At 46.2% G+C, this 22,689-nt stretch overlaps 1 protein-coding gene across 3 annotated transcripts in view; it reads right to left on the reverse strand.

Moving 5' to 3' along the window:
• Positions 1-219: 219 nt before the first annotated feature.
• The window catches only part of PLXNB1 (plexin B1), a 205,177-nt gene continuing 182,707 nt past the window's right edge, over positions 220-22,689 (reverse strand). For all 3 annotated transcript variants that reach the window (XM_081947378.1, XM_081947379.1, XM_081947380.1), the window contains 8 exons: positions 19,849-19,933; positions 19,453-19,619; positions 17,980-18,140; positions 15,308-15,455; positions 14,034-14,098; positions 13,851-13,926; positions 6,713-6,787; positions 220-5,499 (listed from right to left, as the gene is read on the reverse strand). In XM_081947378.1, coding sequence (XP_081803504.1) covers positions 5,395-5,499; positions 6,713-6,787; positions 13,851-13,926; positions 14,034-14,098; positions 15,308-15,455; positions 17,980-18,140; positions 19,453-19,619; positions 19,849-19,933 — 882 coding nt within the window. In that variant the 3' untranslated portion in view covers positions 220-5,394. The remainder of the gene's footprint in view (positions 5,500-6,712; positions 6,788-13,850; positions 13,927-14,033; positions 14,099-15,307; positions 15,456-17,979; positions 18,141-19,452; positions 19,620-19,848; positions 19,934-22,689) is intronic.

Raw genomic sequence — 22,689 nt, forward strand, 5'->3', positions numbered from 1 at the left:
AATGGTTTATAAAGTCAAAATAATGGAGCTCACCCATAATAGGCCCATTCTGTGTCTCAATATGATGTGTGAACTGAATCACTGCCCCTTTATCATTTCTTGTTGAGGAATAAAATATCATATTGTATGATTTCTCTTGATAAGACTTGATTCCAGATTATCAATATCCTGCTTTAAACATGATATCTACAATTGCTTCAAATCATGGTGGTACTTAGGTTCATATACCACTTTTAAGTCTTGTTTTATTGGACAAATCACAGCAATTGCTTTACAAATATGTCATAAACGGCAGTCAGCAAATTACAATATCTCATTCATACATTATCTCATTCATACAATATCTCATTTAACTACATTAAAACTTAGTGCAAGTGAGCCGATGCTCTTCCCTGTTATCTGCTAATTTTATGGATGTTTTCTGCAAAAAAAAAAAGGCAAAAATAAATCCAGTAAAAAAACAATCATCAATTTTTCCTCACATTCCCCCTTGGAAGATCTGATGCATATGGAAGGAAGCCAATTAACAAGGAGGAGGGAGCCACATTCTGTGTTGTATATTAAAGTTTATTGAATTACCATGTAAGAATTTTGCTCTGTCATAAAAGTCATCTGGAATCTAAGCTGATTATTTACAGACAAAACTTCTCATTTCATGATAAAAATCCCTACTTTGCTCAGAGCAGTATCTACAATAACAGTATACTATGGAACAACAACAATCATAAGGAAAACCAGGCTGGGGCTGTCCATCAAAGTTTTCAGATTAATAATGACCTAATACTCCAAATCAGTTAAGAGAGCAGATTTGTAGGGGTGGGTAAGAAGGCGCTGAACCAGAATGCGAATGAAAGAAGGAAGGAAGAAGGAAGGAAGGAAGGAAAAAGAAAGAAAGAAAGAAAGAAAGAAAGAAAGAAAGAAAGAAAAAGAAAGAAAGGCAGATTATTGGCTCAGAATGCAAAATGGCAGTCATGTGACTGGGTGGGCGTGGCCAACTTGTAAAATGTGGTGAAACCCACTTAACAATACTCTTGCTTAGCAACCAAAATGTTGGCTCAGGAACTCTGGCATTTGAAGCACGCAAGTCTTAAAGCTGTCAAGCTACAAGACCCTTGCACCCCTAGCCCTTTAGAAAAAAAACCCCCCAGGAGTGTTCAAACTTGACAGCTTTAAGACTTGTGGACTTCAACTCCCAGAATTCCTCCTCCAGTCATGTTGGCTCAGGAACTCTGGCATTGAAGTGTGCAAGTCTTAAAGCTGTCAAGTTACAAGACCCTTGCACCCCTAACCCTTTAGAAAAAAAAACCTAGGGGTGTTCAAACTTGACAGCTTTAAGACTTTAAGGTTTAGATAGGACTCTTAGAGGCGGGCGGGGTGATTGGTGAGCCAGCCAATCAGTGAGCGGTGGGCGGGGCAAGCATGGCGCGGACGGGCGGGGGGAGGGAGCTGGAACTGGTTCTAAATGGCACAGTAGATTTGTGGAACCTCTTCTATAGAAGAGGTTAGAACTGGTAGGAACCCACCCCTGGTTGTAAGTGTGAAAAATGATCATAAGTCACTTTTTTCAGGGCCGAACAGTCCCTAAACAAAAAGTTGTTAAGTCGAGGACTACCGTATTTTTCAGAGTATAAGATGCACCAAGGTTTTGAAGAGGCAAATTTTAAAAAAAAAGTTTTTGCACTCTGCAAACCTCCCAAAAACAGCCTATTTGTTTTGTTTTTTTTTCAAAAAAAGGGCATGAATAGCCCTTAGGAGGCTTGTAGAGTGTTCCTGGCTCCTGTTCAATGGCCCATTTTTTGCTCCTTTCTGCCCTCCCCAGCCCCCAGGAGCACTCTGAAAGCTTCCTAAAGGCTCTGCATGGCCATTTTGGTGAAGTGGGCGGGGTTTCAGGAGGCCACAAAATGCTGTATTCAGTGTATAAGACTCACCCAAATTTTCAGCCTCTTTTTTGAGGGAAAAAGGTGTGTCTTATACTCCAAAAAATACAGTACTTGTATATAGGGGAAAAAACCCCAAAAGTCAACAACACACCTTGCTGGAGGTAAATTACTAATGTATCATACTTGGACTTGCTGCCAAAATAGAATTGCTGCTGTAAAGAGGGGAGCAGCTGCAGCCTTGTTTTGTTAAACAAGTCCTGTTGTGGTCCAGCCCGATTATTCTGCTGCTATCAGTGGGTCAAACTTTCTGTGTCATGAGAACTGAAGTATTATCACCTACCCGTATCTGTGGTTCAGGCTGCTATTAAATACCCATCAAAGGCCAGCCAAGAAAAGGGGGGAGATGGTGAAACTTCTCCATTTCTTTCGGCTTCAAGAGCAGGTTGACCTGTATCTATTAGGAGAAGAAGGTACGTGAGAAGGTCGGGATTATTTTGATCTAAACTGGGAACGCTCAAAATAGCCCGCACCATTTTGAGTGTTCTCAGCTCAAATCAAATGCCTCGTCTATGGAAATTCTCAGTCATTCAGATCATGGTTGCCCCAAAGATACTTTTTCAAGAGGCAACTGGACTTCAGAGCTGAAGAAACTTCGTGGATGAGAAATGTCTTCAAGGAGAACAAAGGAAGTCCAGTTGCCTCTTGAAAAAGCACCTGTGGGATATTCCATGCCTTTCTCACACCTTCCTTTCCTGTTATGGATATTTGACTCAGGAGATTAAAAAAGTACAGAGATTTCTGTGTGCTGTTAGAGGCATCCAATGAATTCCCATCGATACGGGATTTTTCATATAAATTCCTATTTACATAAAAGCTAAACGCGTTTGTAGTGTTCAATCTCTTTCTGAAAAAGCAGTTGGCCGCAGAGGAAAACTTTCAAAAATAGTTAGGAGAGAGAATGGGTGACCTCAGTAAAACTTGAAATGGTGGCTCATTTTCCTTACTACCTTGGGAGATTCTCCTTTAAATCTCCCTGCCTAGAAACTAAGGTTTGGTTACACGGGTGAAAACATACATCGGCCTCAGACAGCATCTGCGTTTCCCCAATCCCATAGGGTAAGAAAAATATCAGGGCTGCATTCATTTAGGAAATTGCACAGGGCAGAATGGTTAACTATATCCCAGCAGTGTCCATATATTCAATCCAAATCCCGCTCTCTGGTAGCTGATTTTAAATAATGGCATAAATAAAAACTCTCTCCAAGTAGGCTGCTTAGACATTTCTTATGTGACATTTCATTTTCTCCCCAAGCGGTCAATGTACTTTTGTCCCCAAATACAATATGTAGTTGGTTTTGTGTTTTTTTTTTAAGTTGAGCCACATTCTTGAAAACTTGTTGAACTTAAAAGCTGGCATTAGTGTATCTCACCTGAGCAATAAAAGTTAGTTGCTGCTGCCTATACCTACAAATGTGAGAGTATTTGTGTGTCTGCCACTTCCACCTGCTTGTGCACAACTCACCCAAAAGATTGTACTGCTACTAGAGCAAGGGTGTCAAACTCAAGGAGCGGGGGCTCTGATCCAGCCCACAGAGTGCTTAGATTTGACCCGTGGGGCCGCCCTAGAAACAGCAAAGGACTGGCCCATTCTGACTCTGCCAGCGAAAATAGAGCTCGGGAGGGCTGCATGCAGGATTGCAGGAGGCTGTAGTAGCCTAAAACGGAGCTCGGAAGCCCGTTTTCTCTGGCAGAGCACTCAGGCCACCACAAATGCCCCCGACGTGAGTGGCGTCGAGCTGGCCATGCCCACCCTTCCCACGTCCACTCCATCTCCCCCCCCCAAGGTCAAATACAACTCTGATGCAGCCCTCAATGAAATTGTGTTTGACGCCCCTGTACTAGAGGGTTTGCAGAGCTCTGAAGAAGCCTGTGATACCGAATGGTAAAATGAAATTATTTCTGGCATTAGATTAAACTAGTAATGAAGAAAGATCCGAATCTATCAGAGCATAGCTGACTGGAGCATGGAAGGGTTCTTTCCCCCCTGGATTTGGGTTACTAACAGATAATGGACAAGGAGAAGAGACAAAGAGAGACAAAGGAAATGAAATTAAGAGGGCTGGTGAGCTCACCTCATCTCTCCAGAGAAAGGACTGGGGAACAATTAGGCAACGCTAATTGGGCAACCCATTGCTGAGGCTTAATTTTAATCAGAATAAAGCTGGTCCCCCAAAAAGGGTGTGTGTGTGTGTGTCCTCTGCTTGGCTTTCCCCCCCCTGTTCTTTAATAGCAGATTAAGTTACAAAAATCAGCAGACGGTGCCTGTCACGACATGGAGATCAACATTATTGTCTGCCAATGCCTGTAAATCTAGCTGCTCTCAGGAGGAGGAGGAGGAGGAGGAGGAGGAGGAGGGCATAGCAACAAATGAGCATACAAATAGCAAAACCTGCCAGGGTGGAGGAGAAAAATCAAAGCTGGCAAATCCCCAGCTTTGTCATCCTTCCGAGAAGCGTCTGAAAAAAATGGTGGGAAAGTCTCTAAAGGGGGAAGAAGGTGGAATCGGGTGCCTAGGGAGAAGGAACCTCTCAGGAGGAGGGGGGGGGTTACTCGAGAAGTGCTAACCCAAAGGGGCAAGGGAGGGACCTCAAAACCTTGAAGCTCCTACAGGCCTCCGCTCTTCTCTGCAGAGCGATTGGCAGCCCCCGTTCATTGTCGGGAAGGCAAGGCCAGCGGTGGTCGTGTCGTTTGTGCTTTGAGGAAAGCAGAGCGGGGCAAGTGCCGGAAGCAGCAGCTACAGGAAGGCACACGCCCAGGGAACTTCAGGACCGTCTTGAGCGGGTAGGTGGGAGGAAGGGAGGCGATTCCCCCCCCCCAACCTTTCAGGGATTTCTGCCAGTTGGAAGCTGGATCTTCCTTCCTCTGCCTGTATCCTTTGTCCGTTGCGCTCGTCTTGGCTCGTCCCCCCATCATTCCAGAGGAAAGTACGTCTCGCTGGGTGCTGAGATTCCCAAGCGCAGCAAGGAATCTCCCCATGTTGAGCCAGTAGGATCCTCTCGCTAAGGAATCCAAGAAAGTCCATAGGAAGCTCCATGAGAGTTCAGGTTCCCACCTCTTTCTTCACAGGGTGTGTGTGTGTGTGTGTGTGTGTGTGTGTGTGTGTGTGTGTGTGAAGATCCAGCATCCCTCACAGCTGCACAGTTCTCTAAAACTCCCTTGGCACATTCATAACATCTGGCCTCCTGGCTGAAAATGGCTCAGTTCATCTGATGGAGCCTTTTGGCTTCTGGGTACAAGTTCATTATTATTGTTTTACTTTAAGTGTTTTTTTTTTAAAGAGTCTGTTAAAAAAAAAAAGTAGTTCGCTGGCACCTCCTCGCCCTTGGCATTGTCTGACCCTCTGCTGCTGCTGCTGCTGCTGCTGCTGCTTCTCTCCACCTCAGCATAGAGCATCGGTTGGGACGGCGGTGGGTGCTGTCTGTTTTCTTTCTACCCGAACTGACCCTCGGACACCTCACAAGTCTGTGACTTTGTTCTCCACGGCTGCGGCGATCTGTTGCAGGCGATACCCCAGCTGCATTTTCTGTGCGATCGGATCTTCCTCCAAGGCGGTGATGATCTGTGGGCAGAACCAGAGCTGTTAACCAGGGATTGCCTTCACCAACATGCCTGGATATCTGAGGGAATGCCTCAAAGGAAGGAAGCTCTAGCTTCCTGAGATGTGTCCTATGGGGCAGCCCCAGGCCTGGGGGCTGGATCTGGCCTGTGAGGTGCTTAAATCTGGCCAGCCTGAAAATAGCAAAGGACAGGCTGGCGGTGCCTCTGACAGACAAAATGGCCCCCACCAGAGGTGGGTGGGTTCCTACCGGTTCGGACTGGTTCCGCTGAACCGGTAGTAACTTGGCGGCCTGGGTTACTGGAACTGGTCAGTGACCCAGGCCTGCCATGCCCCTGAACTGGCTCTCTTGGTGGCGCCTATAGTGCCACCATGTCGATTTTGCCACCTGCGCATGCGCAGGGCATTTTTTGTTGCCCAGTGGATGCACGCACAGCGTGCATCAAGCGTGCGCACGGCACATCTCTGAGCGAACTAGCAGTAGCAGCAGCTAGAATCCACCCCTGGCCCCCACGCCCCCGTTTTCGACCTACAGGGCCTCCTGCAGCACCCTGCTGACCAAAACGGGGCATGAGGGGAGTGTTTTGTGCCCCATTTTGGCCAGCATAGTGTTGCAGGAGGCCTCCATCACCCCCCCCACTCCCCCAAGCCGGCCCATGGAAGAGAACTACAATGCTCATCCAGCCCTCGAAGAAACCCAGTTTGATACCCTTGATCTAAACCTTCCCAAATCCCGGAAGCTTTTCCTTGCCTGATACGGGGCATCTACTAGCATTGGGGCCTTTTTGATGGTGATGTTCTAACAGTACAATGTGCTCCTTCAGATCTGGAGAACTGGATTCTTCCCTGTGCTCAAAATGGATCCCCAGTTCTCCTTTCCTTACTGACCCTTTCATAAGCCAAGGAGGAGTATGAAAACCGATGTCTGAGGCATGGAGGGAGAGGAGCTTTAAGTTTATTCAATTCAGTTTGACAGAACGCAAGAAGCTGATTGCTTTCTCTTTAGTCACCAATGCTCCAAAACCCCCTGGTGGAGTACAATCTGAAGGTATGGTTTCGCCACTGGAGCACCCAAAGAGAGCCACAATCTTCTTGGCACTCATTTGTCACCACAATCAGAATAAGGACGATGGGTGTGGGGCTTCTACATCTCCCTTCCCCCCACAAACCAAACCAAACCAAACCAAAACCCAAGCTGGAAGGAAAATAGCCTCACCTGATCATAGTATTTGTTGATGTACTTGTAGAGTTCATGCAGAGCCACCAAGGAATTGAGTTCACCTGAGTAATTCTGTAAGCAAAGAGACACCAGCTAATTTTAGTTATGGGAGCCCAAAGCCTCACCAAGCCATGTTTCAGAGTACAGTAGATCAAGTTCCACGCTGGGCAGGCCAGGTGGCAAATGAGTCACAGGCAGACGAATGGCCTCCTCTTCTCCATTTCATGCCTGGCTCATCATATCTTATCGGAGCCTTTGAGCTGGAGATGCATGACCAGAGTTAGGCCTGCAGCCTGTGGATGATCTGAATTAATCCGAGTTTTATGGAGATTCTCAGTCATCCAGGTCATGGTTTTCCCAAAGGTGCTGTACTCGGTGAAAGTGAACATATCAACTAGAGAAAATGCCTGGGGGAATAGAAGCGTCATTCAAAAAGGCTTTGGTGAGCAAACCTGATGGGGCCTGTGTCTTAAGAGAAGTCTGTCCCTTGCAGACTCTTGATTTATTCACATGGGGAGCGAACCTAAAGAAAAAAAACCCCAAAAAGGACTAAACAGCCTGGGCATGTTCATAAGGAAGAGAAGTTCCTTGAGATACTGTTGTGGCCCACCAGCGGCCAGCAGAGCTAGCAGCAGATTCAGACAGTGAGGAGGTTGGGGAGGAACATGGGCCAGTCCTGGAGTCTGGGGAAGGCTCTGATGAAGGCTCTGTGTCAGAAGCAGAGATCAGGCCAGGGCCGTCCGATAGTTATTAGCTGCCTTCCGAGGCAAAGATCAGTGGGGCAGAAGAACAGCTGGAGCCTGTTCCCGATGCGCACATGTGTAGAGCTGCCAGGAGAAGGGAACAGCTAAGGAACAAGGGTCGACTTGGGAGTAAGGCCATAGGTGGATGGTGAACGGCTCCTCCCATAGGAAATAAAGAGGAGCGAAAGGGGAGGGGAGTTTGCAGGAGACAATTAGTTCACTTAATTAGCGTGAAGATTTGTTGGTGACTCTCAGAGACTCCTTGCCAAGTATTTTCTTGCGTTCGGAAGGTATCGGCCTGGCAGCTCTCCAAGCCTGATAAGGTCTGTGGTTATATATTCACCCTTTGTTGGATCTGGGCAACGAGAGACAGACTGCGGACACGAAGTAACTCAACAGCTCATTTTATTAGTAGTAGTAGTAGTGATCCAGCTTGCTCTGTGGTCGGAGGGTTCCCCTTTTATAGGGATGAGGCACGCCCATTGACCAATCAGAGGAATACCTGTTCCCTGCTGTAGGAGCGGACCTGAGGGAAGACTTATCTCGATGTATGTTAATATCTAACACCCCTCCCCTCCTAGATGGGACGTTGCGGTAGGTGACATAGTCCTTTAGGTAGGTGGGTGTTTGTCTTGTTCGGGAGGAACGTCGGAGTTCAGGTTGTGTTGAAGTGCTTGCAGGACTGGTTTCCTGTTGGTTTGAAGTAGTTGCAGGATCGGGTGCTTTTTCTGTTTCTGGAGGTCTTGCGTTTTCGATGCTCTTTTCCCTGGTATCTTGTTCGGCTGCGATGACGGGGGTTTGCTCAGCGGCTGTGATGACGGGGGGTTGCTCAGCTGCGTGCGTGATGTCCTGTCCCCCGCTTAGCTCGCCGGTGTCGTCGTTTCCTGGGATGAAGTTTCCCTGCGGTTGTCTTTCTGTGGACAGGAAACTTTCGCCCTCATCCCTTAAGTTGGAGTGTGCTAGGCGACCTCGAAGCTGATCGATGTGCCTTCTCCAATTCCGCCCATCTTCTAGCTCTAACAAATACGATCGAGGGCCCATGATGCCAATGACCCTTGCCGGTATCCACAATGTCCCCCCTGTGTAATTTTGAGCATAAACAGTGTCTCCTTCTCTAAAAGACCTGACCTTACTTGTAGAGTCTGGGGGAGCCGAGGTAGAGTAATTCGGGTGGAGCCTGTCCAGGTGAGACCGTAGGCGGCGACCCATTAGTAGTTCAGCGGGGCTCCTACCCGTCGTTGCGCTCGGGGTAATGTGTTGAATGAGGAGGTAATGGTCAATGCGTGTTTGCCAATCCCCCGGGCCCATCCTGGCGAGGGCCTCTTTCGCGAACCGCACCATTCTTTCTGCCTGACCATTGGACGCTGGATGGAATGGCGCGATGAGGGCGTGTCTGATTCCCAACCCTGCTAAAAATGTCTCAAACTGCATGGCCGTGAATTGGGGCCCGTTGTCCGATACTAAGAGATCTGGTAGACCATGGGTGGCGAAAAGTCGCCGAAGAACCTTTATAACTGCCTCTGCCGTGGTTGATGTCATTAGGACTACATCTAACCACTTGGAATAAGCATCTACAACTATGAGGAAGGTTTGACCCTGGAATGGCCCTGCAAAATCAATATGAATGCGTGACCAGGGTGCCTTGGGTTTCTCCCATTCTGTGGCGGGCGCTTCCGGGGGTGCTGGTCTCGACTCCTGGCATGGGTTGCAAGTGGCCACCCACTCCTCTATTTCTTTGTCCATATTGGGCCACCACACATAACTTCTCGCTAACGCTTTCATTCTCACGATCCCCGGATGACCCATATGTAAAGCATTCAATACATTTTTTCGTAGAGCAAAAGGAATAACAACTCGATCCCCCCACAATAAACATCCCTGTAACACGGAGAGTTCGTCCCGTTTAGACCAAAACATTTTGAATTCCGGGCCCACATTTCCCTTTGGCCACCCCCTCCATACCCAAGTTTGCACTTGCTTTATTAAATTGTCCTTCGAGGAGAACCTTGCAACATCGTAGGAAGAAACCGGTCCCGAATCCAAACAGTCAATGAGCAATACCGGTACTTCTGGAGTGGGGTCTGGCAAAATGTCTGGTAATGGGCAACGGCTGAGCGCATCTGCGTGTCCTAGAGTGGAGCCCGGTCGATGAATTAACTTGTACGAGTACGCAGCCAGGAAAACAGTCCACCTGGTCATGCGTGGAGAAAGGGAGACCGGAGTGGGGCGATTTCCCGCCAAAAGTCCTAACAGCGGTTTGTGATCAGTAATGAGTTCAAAATCGCGGCCGTAGAGGTATTCATGGAAACGTTTCACACCTGCAACGGCAGCCAACGCTTCTCTGTCCATTTGGCTGTAGTTCCTTTCGGCCGATGAAAGAGTTCTGGAGTAGAAAGCAATGGGTGCTTCTTTTCCGTCGGGCATCCTGTGGCTGAGGACTGCTCCAACCCCGAAAGGCGATGCGTCGCAGGTCAATACCAGCGGGAGGGTCTGACTGTATTGCACAAGTAGTGAGTCAGTGGTGAGCAGGCGCTTTACCCCGGCGAATGCTGCAGCTTCGGCTCGTCCCCATCTCCATGGTGCGTTCCTCTGGAGTAGACGGTGTAGTGGCTCAGCAACGGTCGCCTTCTGTCTCAGAAAAACGCTGTAGAAATTAAGTAGTCCGAGGAAGGCCTGCAACTCGGTTTGATTTCGTGGTGTGGGGGCGTCCTGGATCGCCTTAATTTTCTTTTCAGTGGGGTGAATTCCCTGACCATCAATTCTATAACCCAGGAATTCTACGCTAGGCACGTTAATTTGGCATTTTTCTTTTTTAAGGCGGAGGCCCTTCTCTCTGATTCTGGCCAAAACAGATCTGACTCTTTTGTTTAGTTGCTCCTCGTTTGCAGCGGACACCAAGATATCGTCAAAATATGGGACGACTCCCGGTATCCCTTGCAACAGTCGTTCCATGACGCTCTGGAACAATCCTGGAGCAATACTTACGCCGAATTGTAGCCGGTTGCATTTAAACGCTCCTCTGTGCGTCACTATAGTCTGGGCCTCCGCTGTGGCGCTATCTACTGGCAGTTGCTGGTAAGCTTGTGCCATATCTAACTTAGCAAAAACCTTTCCCGGCCCCAACGAGTGCAATAAGTGCTGTACTACGGGCACAGGATATGCGCTCTGTTGTAGCGCGACATTAATTGTGCATTTATAGTCCGCGCAGATGCGGACTGATCCGTCTGGTTTGACTGGGGTTACGATAGGTGTTTCCCAGCGCGCGTGATCTACCGGCTCAAGGATTCCTTGTTCCACTAACTTATCTATCTCCTTATCTATTTTTGGGCGGAGTGCAAAAGGCACTCGTCTCGGTTTAAGTCGGATTGGCGCCACATTGGGGTCTAAATTAAATGATATTGGTTTGCCCACATACTTACCAAGACCGGAGCTGAACACATCCTCGAACTCCTTAAAGATCTTTTCAGCGCTGCTGTTTCTCACGGCGTTGATTCCGGTGACTTCTAATCCCAGGGCTTCAAACCAATCAAGCCCCAGGAGGTTCTGCAATGGCGCGCTGGAGATGGTCACGGGCAGCTGGGCTTCGATGTCTTTGAACTGGATGTGGAATGTGCCTTGGCCCACGATGGGGACTTGGTTCCCCTGGTAGTCTCGTAGCAGGACGTCTGGAGCGCGCAGTTGGCTCTTTCTGAGGCTGGGAATGGCCTGTTTCATGGATGCCCATGAAATGATTGTCAGGGTTGATCCTGTGTCAACTTCCAGCTCGCAGGGTGAGCCCTCCAAGAGGACTGTGACTTTCAGCCTTTTGGGCCGCTTAGGGCGGACCTGATGTATCGTGGTGAGATACGTTCGCAACTCCTCTCTCTGGGTCAACTCTATCTCATCGTCTACATCCTGAGAATACTCTCGTTGAGCGTCTTGGTAGAACGCTCTTTCAGCTCTCTGTGTGAATTCTCTCTGGGGATACGCTCGCTCACTTTCTTGTGAGTAATCTCTCTGGGAATACGCTCGTTCAGCTCTTTGGGAAGTTTCTCTCTGGGTAAACACTTGTGGATTTCTCTCTGGGCGCCCTTTTTGATTTCGCCAAGCCCCTGGGTTGGGCTTCTGTTGGCGGTACATGGGTGGCTGCCGTGAGGCAGGGACTCCGCTCCGGCACACTCGTGCGATGTGCCCAAGTTTGTTGCAGTGCGAACAAACAACGTTCCTGAACCTGCAAGTAGACCTGGGGTGATTCCCTCCGCAGCTTGCGCAGGGCGGCAAACGGGATCCGGGTTTTCCCCCAGGCCTCCAGTGACTGCTCTGCATCAGGTGACTGTCCTCGAACTCGGGATCCACGTAGTCGGGGCTTGCGTCTTCGTAGTGGACTCTGGTTTGTCTCGGTGCTGGCTGGGTTTCGCTGACCCTTCGTTGTATGGTCACTGCTGATTTCTCCGCTGATTCCGACGCTCTTGCTTTGTTCAACGCTGACTGTAGGGTTAGATTCGGGTTGGCTAATAGTTTCTTTTGCAACGAAATGTCTCTTACCCCACAGATGAATTGCTCTAAGATATGCTCTTCCAAATCCCTGTATTCACAGTGGGCTGCTATTCTTCGTAGAGCTGCAACAAATTGGTTAATGGATTCTCCCGCCTTTTGAGTCCTCATGTTGAATTCTTTGCGGCTGACATGGCGGGACGGTTTTGGCGCGTAATGTGTTTCCAAGGCTTGTTTCAGCGTCGCCCATGGTACTGCTTGTATTGGAGTAGGCGCGGTGAGGTCTCTGGCCGTATTGAAAACTTCCTTTCCGCAGTAGCCGAGGAAGATATTTTTCTTTCTTGCATCGGTGATCCCCGTGTACTCATTTGCTTCGAGGAAACACTCGAAGCGAATCATGAAGGCTTCCCATTCGTCGGTTGCTGGGTCGAAAGGAGCAGGGGGAGCATGCATCGCCATCTTCTCAGTTTGAATTTGCCGCGCTGCGGTGATCTGAGATGGCTGCCGGAATTTCTGCCGAATTCCTGGGCTGGATCAAATCCGGAGATTCTTGAAGTAGCGTTCTTCGTCCTATCTGTCTCTCAATCCCATCCTCGTCGCCAATGTTGGATCTGGGCAACGAGAGACAGACTGCGGACACGAAGTAACTCAACAGCTCATTTTATTAGTAGTAGTAGTAGTGATCCAGCTTGCTCTGTGGTCGGAGGGTTCCCCTTTTATAGGGATGAGGCACGCCCATTGACCAATCAGAGGAATACCTGTTCCCTGCTGTAGGAGCGGACCTGAGGGAAGACTTATCTCGATGTATGTTAATATCTAACACCCTTGAAAGACTGTTTGCCGGGACTGTGCTGGAGGTGAATGAGGGGAATTCACATTAGCTTTATAAAAAGGGGTTTTGTCAGGACAAGGAGTCTGCTTGGTGATTTTGTGAAGCCTAGGTCAGAAGTGATACCTTCACCATTACCCCTACCCCTGCCCTCAGCAGCCATTCAGGTTGTTGGAAATCTCCAACCAGATGGAGAAATGGCTTGGCCACCAAAGCAGCTGCCAAGCACTGGTTTCACATGATTTTATCAGCCAATTCCATTGAGCGACCCCCGAAGCTTTGTTTTGAAGAAACTGAAGTTCCCGAACGATCTTCAAAGAGAGTCCAGGCTACAAATCTTTGCAGCACAGGGCAGCCTTCCAGTTACAACCCTAGCGAAGCCTACGGGCTGACTTGATTTTACAACTCTTTTATGCGGCGGTTGAAAAACAAAACCCTGCACCGTTAAACAAATACAGTGGCCGTTAAGTGAACCAATGGTTCGTTACAGGTGTAGTTTCGCCCAAAACCAGAAATTAAGTGACGGTTTGGGGCAAAGATGTCATGAAATGCAGCCAGGTGACTGTGGGATGCAGCAAACGGGTTAATACGGCTGTGTTGCCAAGCGCCTGAAGTGTGTGGGTCATGTGAGGTAAGTCATAACTTGGAAGAGTTGCTAAGCAACTGGTCATAAGTCAGGGACTACCTGTAATGAAATCACAAGTGGCAAGGGACACCGATGCTGCTTCTAAGAATGCCCCTAATTGGCTGGGAACGTGTACAAAAAAAGGAAGGATGTAGCTTAGGATAGAATAGAATCATTGGTGGGTTCCGGATCCCGTCGCAACCAGGTAAGGAACACGGGCGGGCAGGTGGGCTCTCCGAAGCACCGTACTGGAACGATGCCTGCTGCTCCCAGTGGGCACCGGTACGCCCGTACCGGCCAGAACCCAACACTGAATAGAATAGAATGGAACGGAACAGAATAGCAGAGTTGGAAGGGACCTTGGAGGTCTTCTAGTCCAACCCCCTGCTTAGGCAGGAAACTCTACATCACTTCAGACAAATGGTTATCCAACATCTGGGAGGATTCAGCTGGGAGGATTCTTACCCGTGACAGCTCTGCCAAGGCAGAATTCATCTCTTGATCGCTGGCTGAGATGGTTTGGCGAATATCTGCATAGTACCTGCAGAAGAGAAAGGCTCTTTCTTATTATTGCTGCATCCAGCTGGTCCTCTGCCTGTTCCCCCTTCTCTGAATATATCTGGCCTCCCTTTGAATCTTCCTCCTTACCTTTCCACCATCTGTTTATAGCGTGGGATGTCACGGGCATAGAGCAGCTTGTTAATTGGGGAATCCTGGAAAGGCCACCAGAAAAGAACGACATTAATTTCAACGCCCAGAAAAGTTTATGCATAAAGAAAACAATTAACACTCTCTCAGGGGGAATCAGGAGGAAAGGAAGAAAAAGCTGTAACTGGAGGCACTGGCAGACTACTTCCATTTCATCTCCTTATCCAAGCAGTCACACCTGAATCTTCCTCTGAAAAATGTGGTGCAGAGCTCCTTAGCATTGCTGCCATCACTAGAATTAGCTAAGAGAGGTCCATGATAATGCAGCAACCACATCTCATATGACAAGTTACATTAATGCCCATAAAGTAGCATCTTCCCTTTAAGAAATTCCTGTGACTTCTATACCAGGAGACAATATAACTGCAAGAGAAGGTGCTGTTGAGTTCTTGTTTATTATATTATATTATTATTAGTTTATTATATCATATCATTATCATATTAACTATAGCTCCTTTGAGCTCTTGCCAGAATATAGATCAAATCATGGAACCAGCCAGCTGAGAGAAAAACAATAGAGTAGAGTAACAGAGTTGGAAGAGACCTTAGATGTCTTCTAGTCCAACCCCCTGCTCAGGCAGGAAACATTCTATTTCAAACAAATAGTTGTCCTATCTCTTCTTATAAACCTCCACTGTTGGAACATTCACAACTTCTGGAGGCAAGTTGTTCTCCACTGATTAGTGGTTCTAATGTCAGGAAATTTCTCCTCAGTTCTAAGTTGCTTCTCTCCTTGATTAGTTTCCATCTATTGCTTCTTGTCCTGACCTCAGGTGCCTTGGAGAATAGCTTAACTCCCTCTTCTTTGTGGCAACCCCTGAGATATTGGAACACTGCTATCATGTCTCCCCTAGTCCTTCTTTCTCTTAAGCTAAACATACCCAGTTCCTGCAACCGTTCTTCATATGTTTTAGTCTCCAGTCCCCTAATCATCTTTGTTGCTCTTCTCTGCACTCTTTCTAGAGTCTCCACATCTTTTTTACATCGTGGCGACCAAAGCTGAATGCAGTATTCCAAGTGTGGCCTTACCAAGGCATTATAAAGTGGTATTAACACTTCACGTGATCTTGATTCTATCCCTCTGTTGATGCAGCCTAGATCCAAAAACCTGGATACCCTGTCACACACCTCTTGCACCGGGAAATAACCATTTGGGGGACATGGCTTCCAGATTCTCTTCACATTCATTCTCAACTGCATTCTTCCAGGCTTACCCGACCCAGTTTGTGGTCAGCAAGGGTGCAGGAGTCCATGAAGGTCTGAGCAATGACCAAGAGCACAGCGTCCATATTATCTGACGTTTGCACATCAAACACAAACTGGGGGTTCTTGATGATGTTGATCCAGAACCTTAAAGGCAGACTGCAGGAAGAAAATAAGGCTCAGTCGAGAGCACTCGTCAGGACTGTTAACATGTAGAGCAGTGTTTCTCAAACTTGGCGACTTTAAGTCCTGTGGACTTCAACTCCCAGAATCCCCCAGCCAGCATAGCTGGCTGGGGAATTCTGGGAGTTGAAGTCCACAGGACTTAAAGTCGCCAAGTTTGAGAAACACTGATGTAGAGGCTGGCAAATGACATGTTCACGACAACATCATGACACAAATGATATCAGTTATGTGCGCCCAGGAGTAGGGCCTTCTCTGTGATGGGCCCAGCCCTCTGGAATGACCTCCCCCCGGATATTAGGATTACCACCGACCTCCGCTCCTTCCGTTCAAAACTCAAGACCCACCTTTTTCAATTAGCAGGCCTGGCTCAACCGTAGTTCCATCTTACTCCTCCTGGCAATTTTTATATTTGTAATCTCCATGGGGTATTTAATTTTAACTTATTTTAATATTTCTATGCTATAATAATGATGTATTGTGTTTTTTATACCTCCTCCGCACAATGTGTAATTTTATATTATGTGTTTTATTTATTGTACGCCGCCCCGAGTCCCTTTGTGGAGAGGGAGCGGCTAACAAATTTAATAAATAATAAATAATGTAAATGTCGTTCTCGACTTACAACTTGCGTTTTTTTTTTTGGGGGGGGGGGAAAGTGCCCAATAGTGAATTTCTTTGGAGATTCACAATCATCAAGGTCATACAAAACCTTTGCTTGACCAATTCTCGAATACAGTTCATCTGTCTGGAACACACACTGCATATTGGACATTAATACAATTGAGCAAGTCCAGAGATATTTCACGAGAAGAGTCCGCCGCTCCTCTGCTCGCAACAGAATACCTTACACTACCAGGCTTGAAAGTTTGGGCTTGAACAACTTAGAACCATGCCTTCGGTCCGACCTGAGTGTAGTACATAAAATGATGTACTACAATGTCCTACCTGTCAATGACTACTTCAGCTTCAGCCACAACAATATAGGAGCACACAATAGATACAAACCTAGGATAAACCGCTCCAAATGTGATTGCAGAAAATACGACTTCAGCAACAGAGTGGTCAATGCCTGGAATGCTCTACCTGACTCTGTGGTTTCTTCCCCAAACTTTAACCAAAGACTGTCTACTGTTGACCTCACTCCCTTCCTAAGAGGTCTGTAAGGGAGCGTGCATAAGTGCACCAAAGTACCTACCATCCCTGTCCTAATGTTTCTTTTTATTTGTATACATTTCATGTATCCAAAACCATGGTTATACATATATATGTTGTCTAATACATGCTTGACAAAATAAATAAAAATAAAAACATGGTTGTCCCAAAGGTGCTTTTTCAAGAGGCAACCGGACCCTCTGGTTTAACTTTGAAGATCTTTCACTTCTCATCTGTTAGATACTTGTTCTAACTACAGTGGTTTCCACCAAGGTCCTCTGTTCCGGTGGGAACAGAGGTTTAATCCTATTGGTCGAAGGGTCTGACAGCTCCCTATAAAAGGGCTGCTGTCAGACTCAACCTTCGCTGGATTGTTCTCACTTGTTGTACTTAATAAAGAGCTGTTGTTACTGTTAGTCTGTGTGTGCCTCTCCATTACCCGATCTAACATCATCCAAGAAGCTTCTTCAGCTCTGACTGGATGCTGAATTCTTCCATTCCCCACCATCCAGTCAGAGCTGAAGAAGCTTCTTGGATGAGAAGTGAAAGGTCTTCAAAGAAAAACCAAGAAAGTTCAGTTGCCTCTTGAAAAAAAAAAAAAGCACCTTTGGTTGCCCAATAGTGAACTATGGATTTGCTTAACAACTGCTGTGTTTGCTTAACAACCACAGAGGCCTTTTGACAACTGCATAGTTTGTGCTTAATAACTTGCAAAAAAATTGTAAAATTGGGTCGGTCATGCTGCTGGCCCATTTTACAATGATCAAATGTACTGTAACTTGTGTAGTGTCATAACATCATTACGCAATCAAGCCATTTGTGCAATGATGTCATGAGGCCCAGTTCACCATATCGATGTTGTCAGGGCTGTTTGGAGCTGTCTGCAAATGAAATGCCCTGGGCACGAGTCAACCAGTGAATTAAGTATCAGTTACACTATTACTGTACGTGCAAAACATGCCAGTTTCATGATGTAAAGTATTTCTGTAGTGCAATTGATAGGATACCTAACTAAGCCTATAAACATGAAACAGTGTGGCTTACCCTATTTTTCTCCAACGGCAGTGCCTACAAAATTTATAATGATTTTGTCTTATAGATAAATCCCCCTCCCACTGGTGCCATATTCACCATCCCATCTAGGCTGGTCCATAATTTCCTGAGTGCAATATACCCTAACTGTAAAATAGGATTATTAATATCACAGAGATAATATTGGGCTGGGCATCAGCAGAGTTTTGCAAGGCTATTATCTTCTGTGGGGAAATGAAGAGCAAACCAATAAATAGCACAATGAAGACATTCAGCTTTTGAGAAGCGGCTTCCAGTAGATTCGGTTGCCTACCTATTTGTTTTCCAGATATGGATGGTTTCTGGATCTGTGATCCCATGATTCAGTGCTTGCTCATCTAGCAGGTCAAAAAAATATTTCACAGCCAGAGGGACAGGACGATTGGTACTGAGGATCACTTGGAATAAATCATCTACAAATTTCTGTAGCGTGCCCTACAAGCAAACACAGCACAAATCGGACCAAGTTATGGCACAGTTCTCTTGGGGGCAACAAATACAAGAGCAATGAAAACCTTGAAGGAAAGTTCAGGATAAATTTACAGCCAATGGATGTTATGGATTCTCCCATTATATGTCGAAGTGGGAAAGGTGATCCTATCATGTAGTTCTGATCTAAGGAAAACCAGCTAAGGAAATCACAAATTTTGTGGGCTAGAGGATCCTGATAGATCAGGGGTCCTCAAATGTGGAAATCTTAAGACTTGTGGATTTCAACGCCCAAAATTCCTCAGCTGGCCATGCTGGCTAGGGAATTTTGGGGATTGAAGTCCACCTGTCTGCCAGGTTTGGAGATCCCTGGAATAGATCAAGAAGAGAAGAAAAAAATAGCAGGTCATTTCCTACATGCATTTTTTTTACAGGATCCTTTTGCCAAATTATTTGTTGCTGTTTGTCTTAATCTCCACTAATAAAGAAATCACAGAGTTGGAAAGCAAAAATTGCATCTACCTTAAATACCTTTTCCTATGGAGCCCCCTTAGTAGTATATTGTTTTGGGTAACTTCTCAGCAATCCTAACATTATTATTACACCTTGTGTCAAAGAATCCCATATGCCTGATGTGTTGAAATGTCTCCTTTTATGTGTTCTAATCAGAGAGGGTATTCAGCCGGTTTGGACTGGTTCGCCTGAACTGGTAGCAGAAATCACAGGTGGGCTGGCCGCCCCGCCCCGGCTCTTTGCCATCCTGTTTAGAAGGCCGGGCGCATCAGAGGAGGGTTCCTACCGGTTTGGACCGGTAACTTGGCCGGACATGCGCCTGAACCGGTTATAGCCTTGTGGCTGCCATCTTGATTTTCTGTTCTGCGCATGAACAATCTTCGTTGCAAAAATGTACTCCCCCCCTTTCTAATGTGCGCATGTGCAAACCTTTTAAGGTGCAAATGCACATATGCGTCTAGTGTGTGTGTGTGAGTGAAGCATGTGTGCACAATTTTTTTTGCATGCTGATCCGGTAGTAATGCTGGCAGGAATCCACCCCTGGGGCGCATGTGCGGCGAACCGGTGGTAACAAAAAGAGAAACCCTCTGCTGGTCCTAATTTGCCTTCCAATTAAATTCCTAGTAAACAACAGTGTCCATGAGATCAGTTCAAGGAAACTAGACCCTCAGTTGTGCATGTTTGTTCAGGAGAAAGTATTATTCTTTCAACAGGGCTTCCTCCAAAGATTGCATCCAGGGACATAAAGCCTGAAAGAATTGTTGGGAATAAATAGAGCCGAACTGAAGACTGGATCCCTTCTTACCTTCATGGAAAGGAGGCGCGTTAGATAGATCTCTGGAATCGCTTTGGCTCTCTCCCGTTCCCGCAGGCTCCCTCGCCGATGTTTAGGCAGCTCAGGTTCCTCGGTTGATTTCACCAGGTGCCAAAGCTTCATGCCACCCTCATCTGCATCCTCCAGCATTGGAGTTTCTAAAACACAAGCCAGCATAAGACCACTCTGGATGACTGGCAGTATATCATCAGATGACAGTTGCTAAATTTCTCAATTGAACATTCCCCCCCCTCCCCATCTTCTTAAATTAAGCTGCTACTTTAAACTGGTTTGGTAATTAACTTTCAGTCCATTTTTATTCCTTTGCCCATTCAGTCGACCCAAGCTGTTTTTTCCCTAATAGCCAAATAAGAGTTGGTCACTCACTCTCTCCGGGGATGTAATCCTGATTCTCCCTGGGAAGGTGCTTGGTCATACGAGGGACTAGGGCAACAGTGGCTCCATCAGGCACCTGAGCATGGGCAAATAAATTGGTTTAAACAGTTTTCTGGACTCAACATCTTGTTGTATTGTTCTTCAGCAAAAAATATCTGGAAGTTGGCATTTGAGATTAGACACATAACACCATCTTATCTCCTTGTGTGCTAATGTGATATTTTATATAATATGGCTTTCGATATAATTAGAGTAGAAACTACACAGTTCAGCAGTGTCCATAATTTAAAATGCTTGGAGATAGACAGAACAGGCTTCACCTCCAAAATACTTTGGGTCAGGATTCCCTTATGCCAGGCATGTCTAAAGTGCGGCCCGGGGGCCAAATGTGGCCCTTTTTCAAATTTCAAGCGGCCCGCAGCCTCTTCTCCCCACTGAAGTTATTTGTTTAGTCTTTCATAAAATACCGTATTTTTCGAAGTATAAAGATGCATCTTTTTCCCCTCAAAAAAGAGGCTAAAAATCTGGGTGCATCTTATACACTGAATACAGCATTTTATGCCTCCCAAAACTCTGCCCCCTTCACCAAAATGACTGCGCATAGCCTTTAGGAGGTTTTCAGAGTGCTCCTGGGGGCTGTGGAGGGCATAAATGAGCAAAAAACGGGCCATTTTTGCTCAACTTTGCCCCCCCCTAGCCCCCAGGAGCACTCTAGAAGCCTCTTAAAGGCTATTCATGCCATTTTAAAAAAAAGGTCCATTTTCGTGAAAAATGGGCCATTTTTGGGAGAGTGCAAAAACTTTTTTTTTTAATTTGCCTCTTCAAAATCTTGGTGCGTCTTATACTCCGAAAAATATGGTAGTTAATTCGCATTTAATGTTAAGGGTTCAAAGAATGTCAGGCTGAATGATCGGCCCCACACATTTTCACCTCACCAAATCTGGCCCTCCTTGCAAAAAGTTTGGACACCCCTGCCTTATGCAGACTGTATTTTTAAAATTAGCCTCTTTTATTTGATCACGGCATTTGTTGTTAATTGCAGCTAGTTATTTATTTATGTATATATCCTGTCTTTCCAGTATCAAAGCAGTACTCAGAGTGGCTTTTCACATACTTTATTGCAATCAATAGGTTAAAGAAAAATAAAAAGCTAACAATAGGTATATAGTATTTGGTGGCATGTTTTTACCTCAGCAGCACAGAATTTAGCCATGGCGTCAGTAATAATAATAATAATACAAGAATCATAAAGTAAAAGCTCTATTCAACTATGGCCTAAGTTTTCCTGAATACTGACACAGAAGAGGTGAAAAAATTCAATTTCCCTTTACAAATTTCAGTATAGCAAAATAGGATAAGGTAAAGGTTCCCCTCGCATATATGTGCTAGTTGTTCCCGACTTTAGGGGGTAGTACTCATCTCAGTTTCTAAGCTGAAGAGCCAGAGCTGTCTGAAGATGTCTCCATGGTCATGTGGCCGGCATCACTAAATGCCAAAGGTGCACGGAATGCTGTTACCTTCCCACCAAAGTGGTACCTATTTATCTACTTGCATGTGCATGCTTCCGAACAGCTAGGTTGGCAGGAGCTGGGAAAAAGAACGGGAGCTCACGCTGTCCTGCGGTGCTTGGGTCTCAAACCTTTTGGTTGACAAGCCCAGTGTTTTAAAAACTAGGTCACCGAGCCACCATACCCCAGAATAAACAAGATTGTGAGCCCAGAAGCTGCTAGCTTCAGCTCTATAGCTTTCCTCCGGCCTGGAGAATAGTCACCTGCCAATGAGATTCAGTGATAGCAGCATACAAAAAGATGAGTAAGCGCTGGTTTCTGGCAAAAACGTCATAAATCAGTCATGTGACCATGGGATGCTGTAAACATCTGGGTCAGTTGCCGGGCATCCAAAATTCAGTCATGTGGCCGCAAAAGGAGCCCTAGTCACCAGAACTTCAAATCCAGATCACAAGTCCTTTTTTTGGTTCATTGTAACTTCAAATACAATACAATAATACAATAGTAGAGTTGGAAGGGACCTTGGAGGTCTTCTAGTCCAACCCCCTGCCTAGGCAGGAAACCCTATACCGTTTCAGACAAATGGCTATCCAACATCTTCTTAAAGACTTCCAGTGTTGGGGCATTCACAACTTCTGGAGGCAACTTCTGTTCCACTGGTTAATTGTTCTAACTGTCAGGAAATTTCTCCTCAGTTCTAAGTTGCTTCTCTCCTTGATTAGTTTCCACCCAAATGATCTAAGTGATCGGTCATAAGTTGAGGACTATCTGTAGTTGGTGGAGGGTTGCCATCAACTTACAACCAAAGTTACAATGGAACTGAAAAAAGTGACTTTTGACCATTTTTCACAATTATGACTATTGCAAGGTCACATGGTCAAAATTCAGACACTTTGCAACTGGCATGTATTTATGACGGTTGCAATGTACCAGGGTTGTGCGATCATTTCTTGTGACCTTCCGACAAGCAAAGTCAATGGGAACCCAGATTCGTTTAACAACCGTGTTACTAACATGTTAACCACTGCAGCGATTCACTTAACAACTGTGTCAAGAAAGGTCATAAAATGGGGCAAAATTCACTTACTCTTGCTTAGCAATGGAAGTTTTAGGATCGGTTGTGGTCATAACTCGAGGATTGCCCGTATCTACAGGGACAGATGTTGTTCCGGTGAGCTTATATTTCTTATTTACTCTGCCCCGGAGGACTAGCCATAAAGGTTGATTGTCTATGGAGATTCTCAATCATCCAGATTCTCAATCATTCAGATTCTCAATCATTCAGATTCTCAGTCATCTAGATTCTCAATCATCCAGATTGTGG

Source organism: Natrix helvetica (assembly GCF_964273705.1).
Source record: "Natrix helvetica genome assembly, chromosome: 1".
NCBI classification, from domain to species: Eukaryota; Metazoa; Chordata; class Lepidosauria; order Squamata; family Natricidae; genus Natrix; species Natrix helvetica.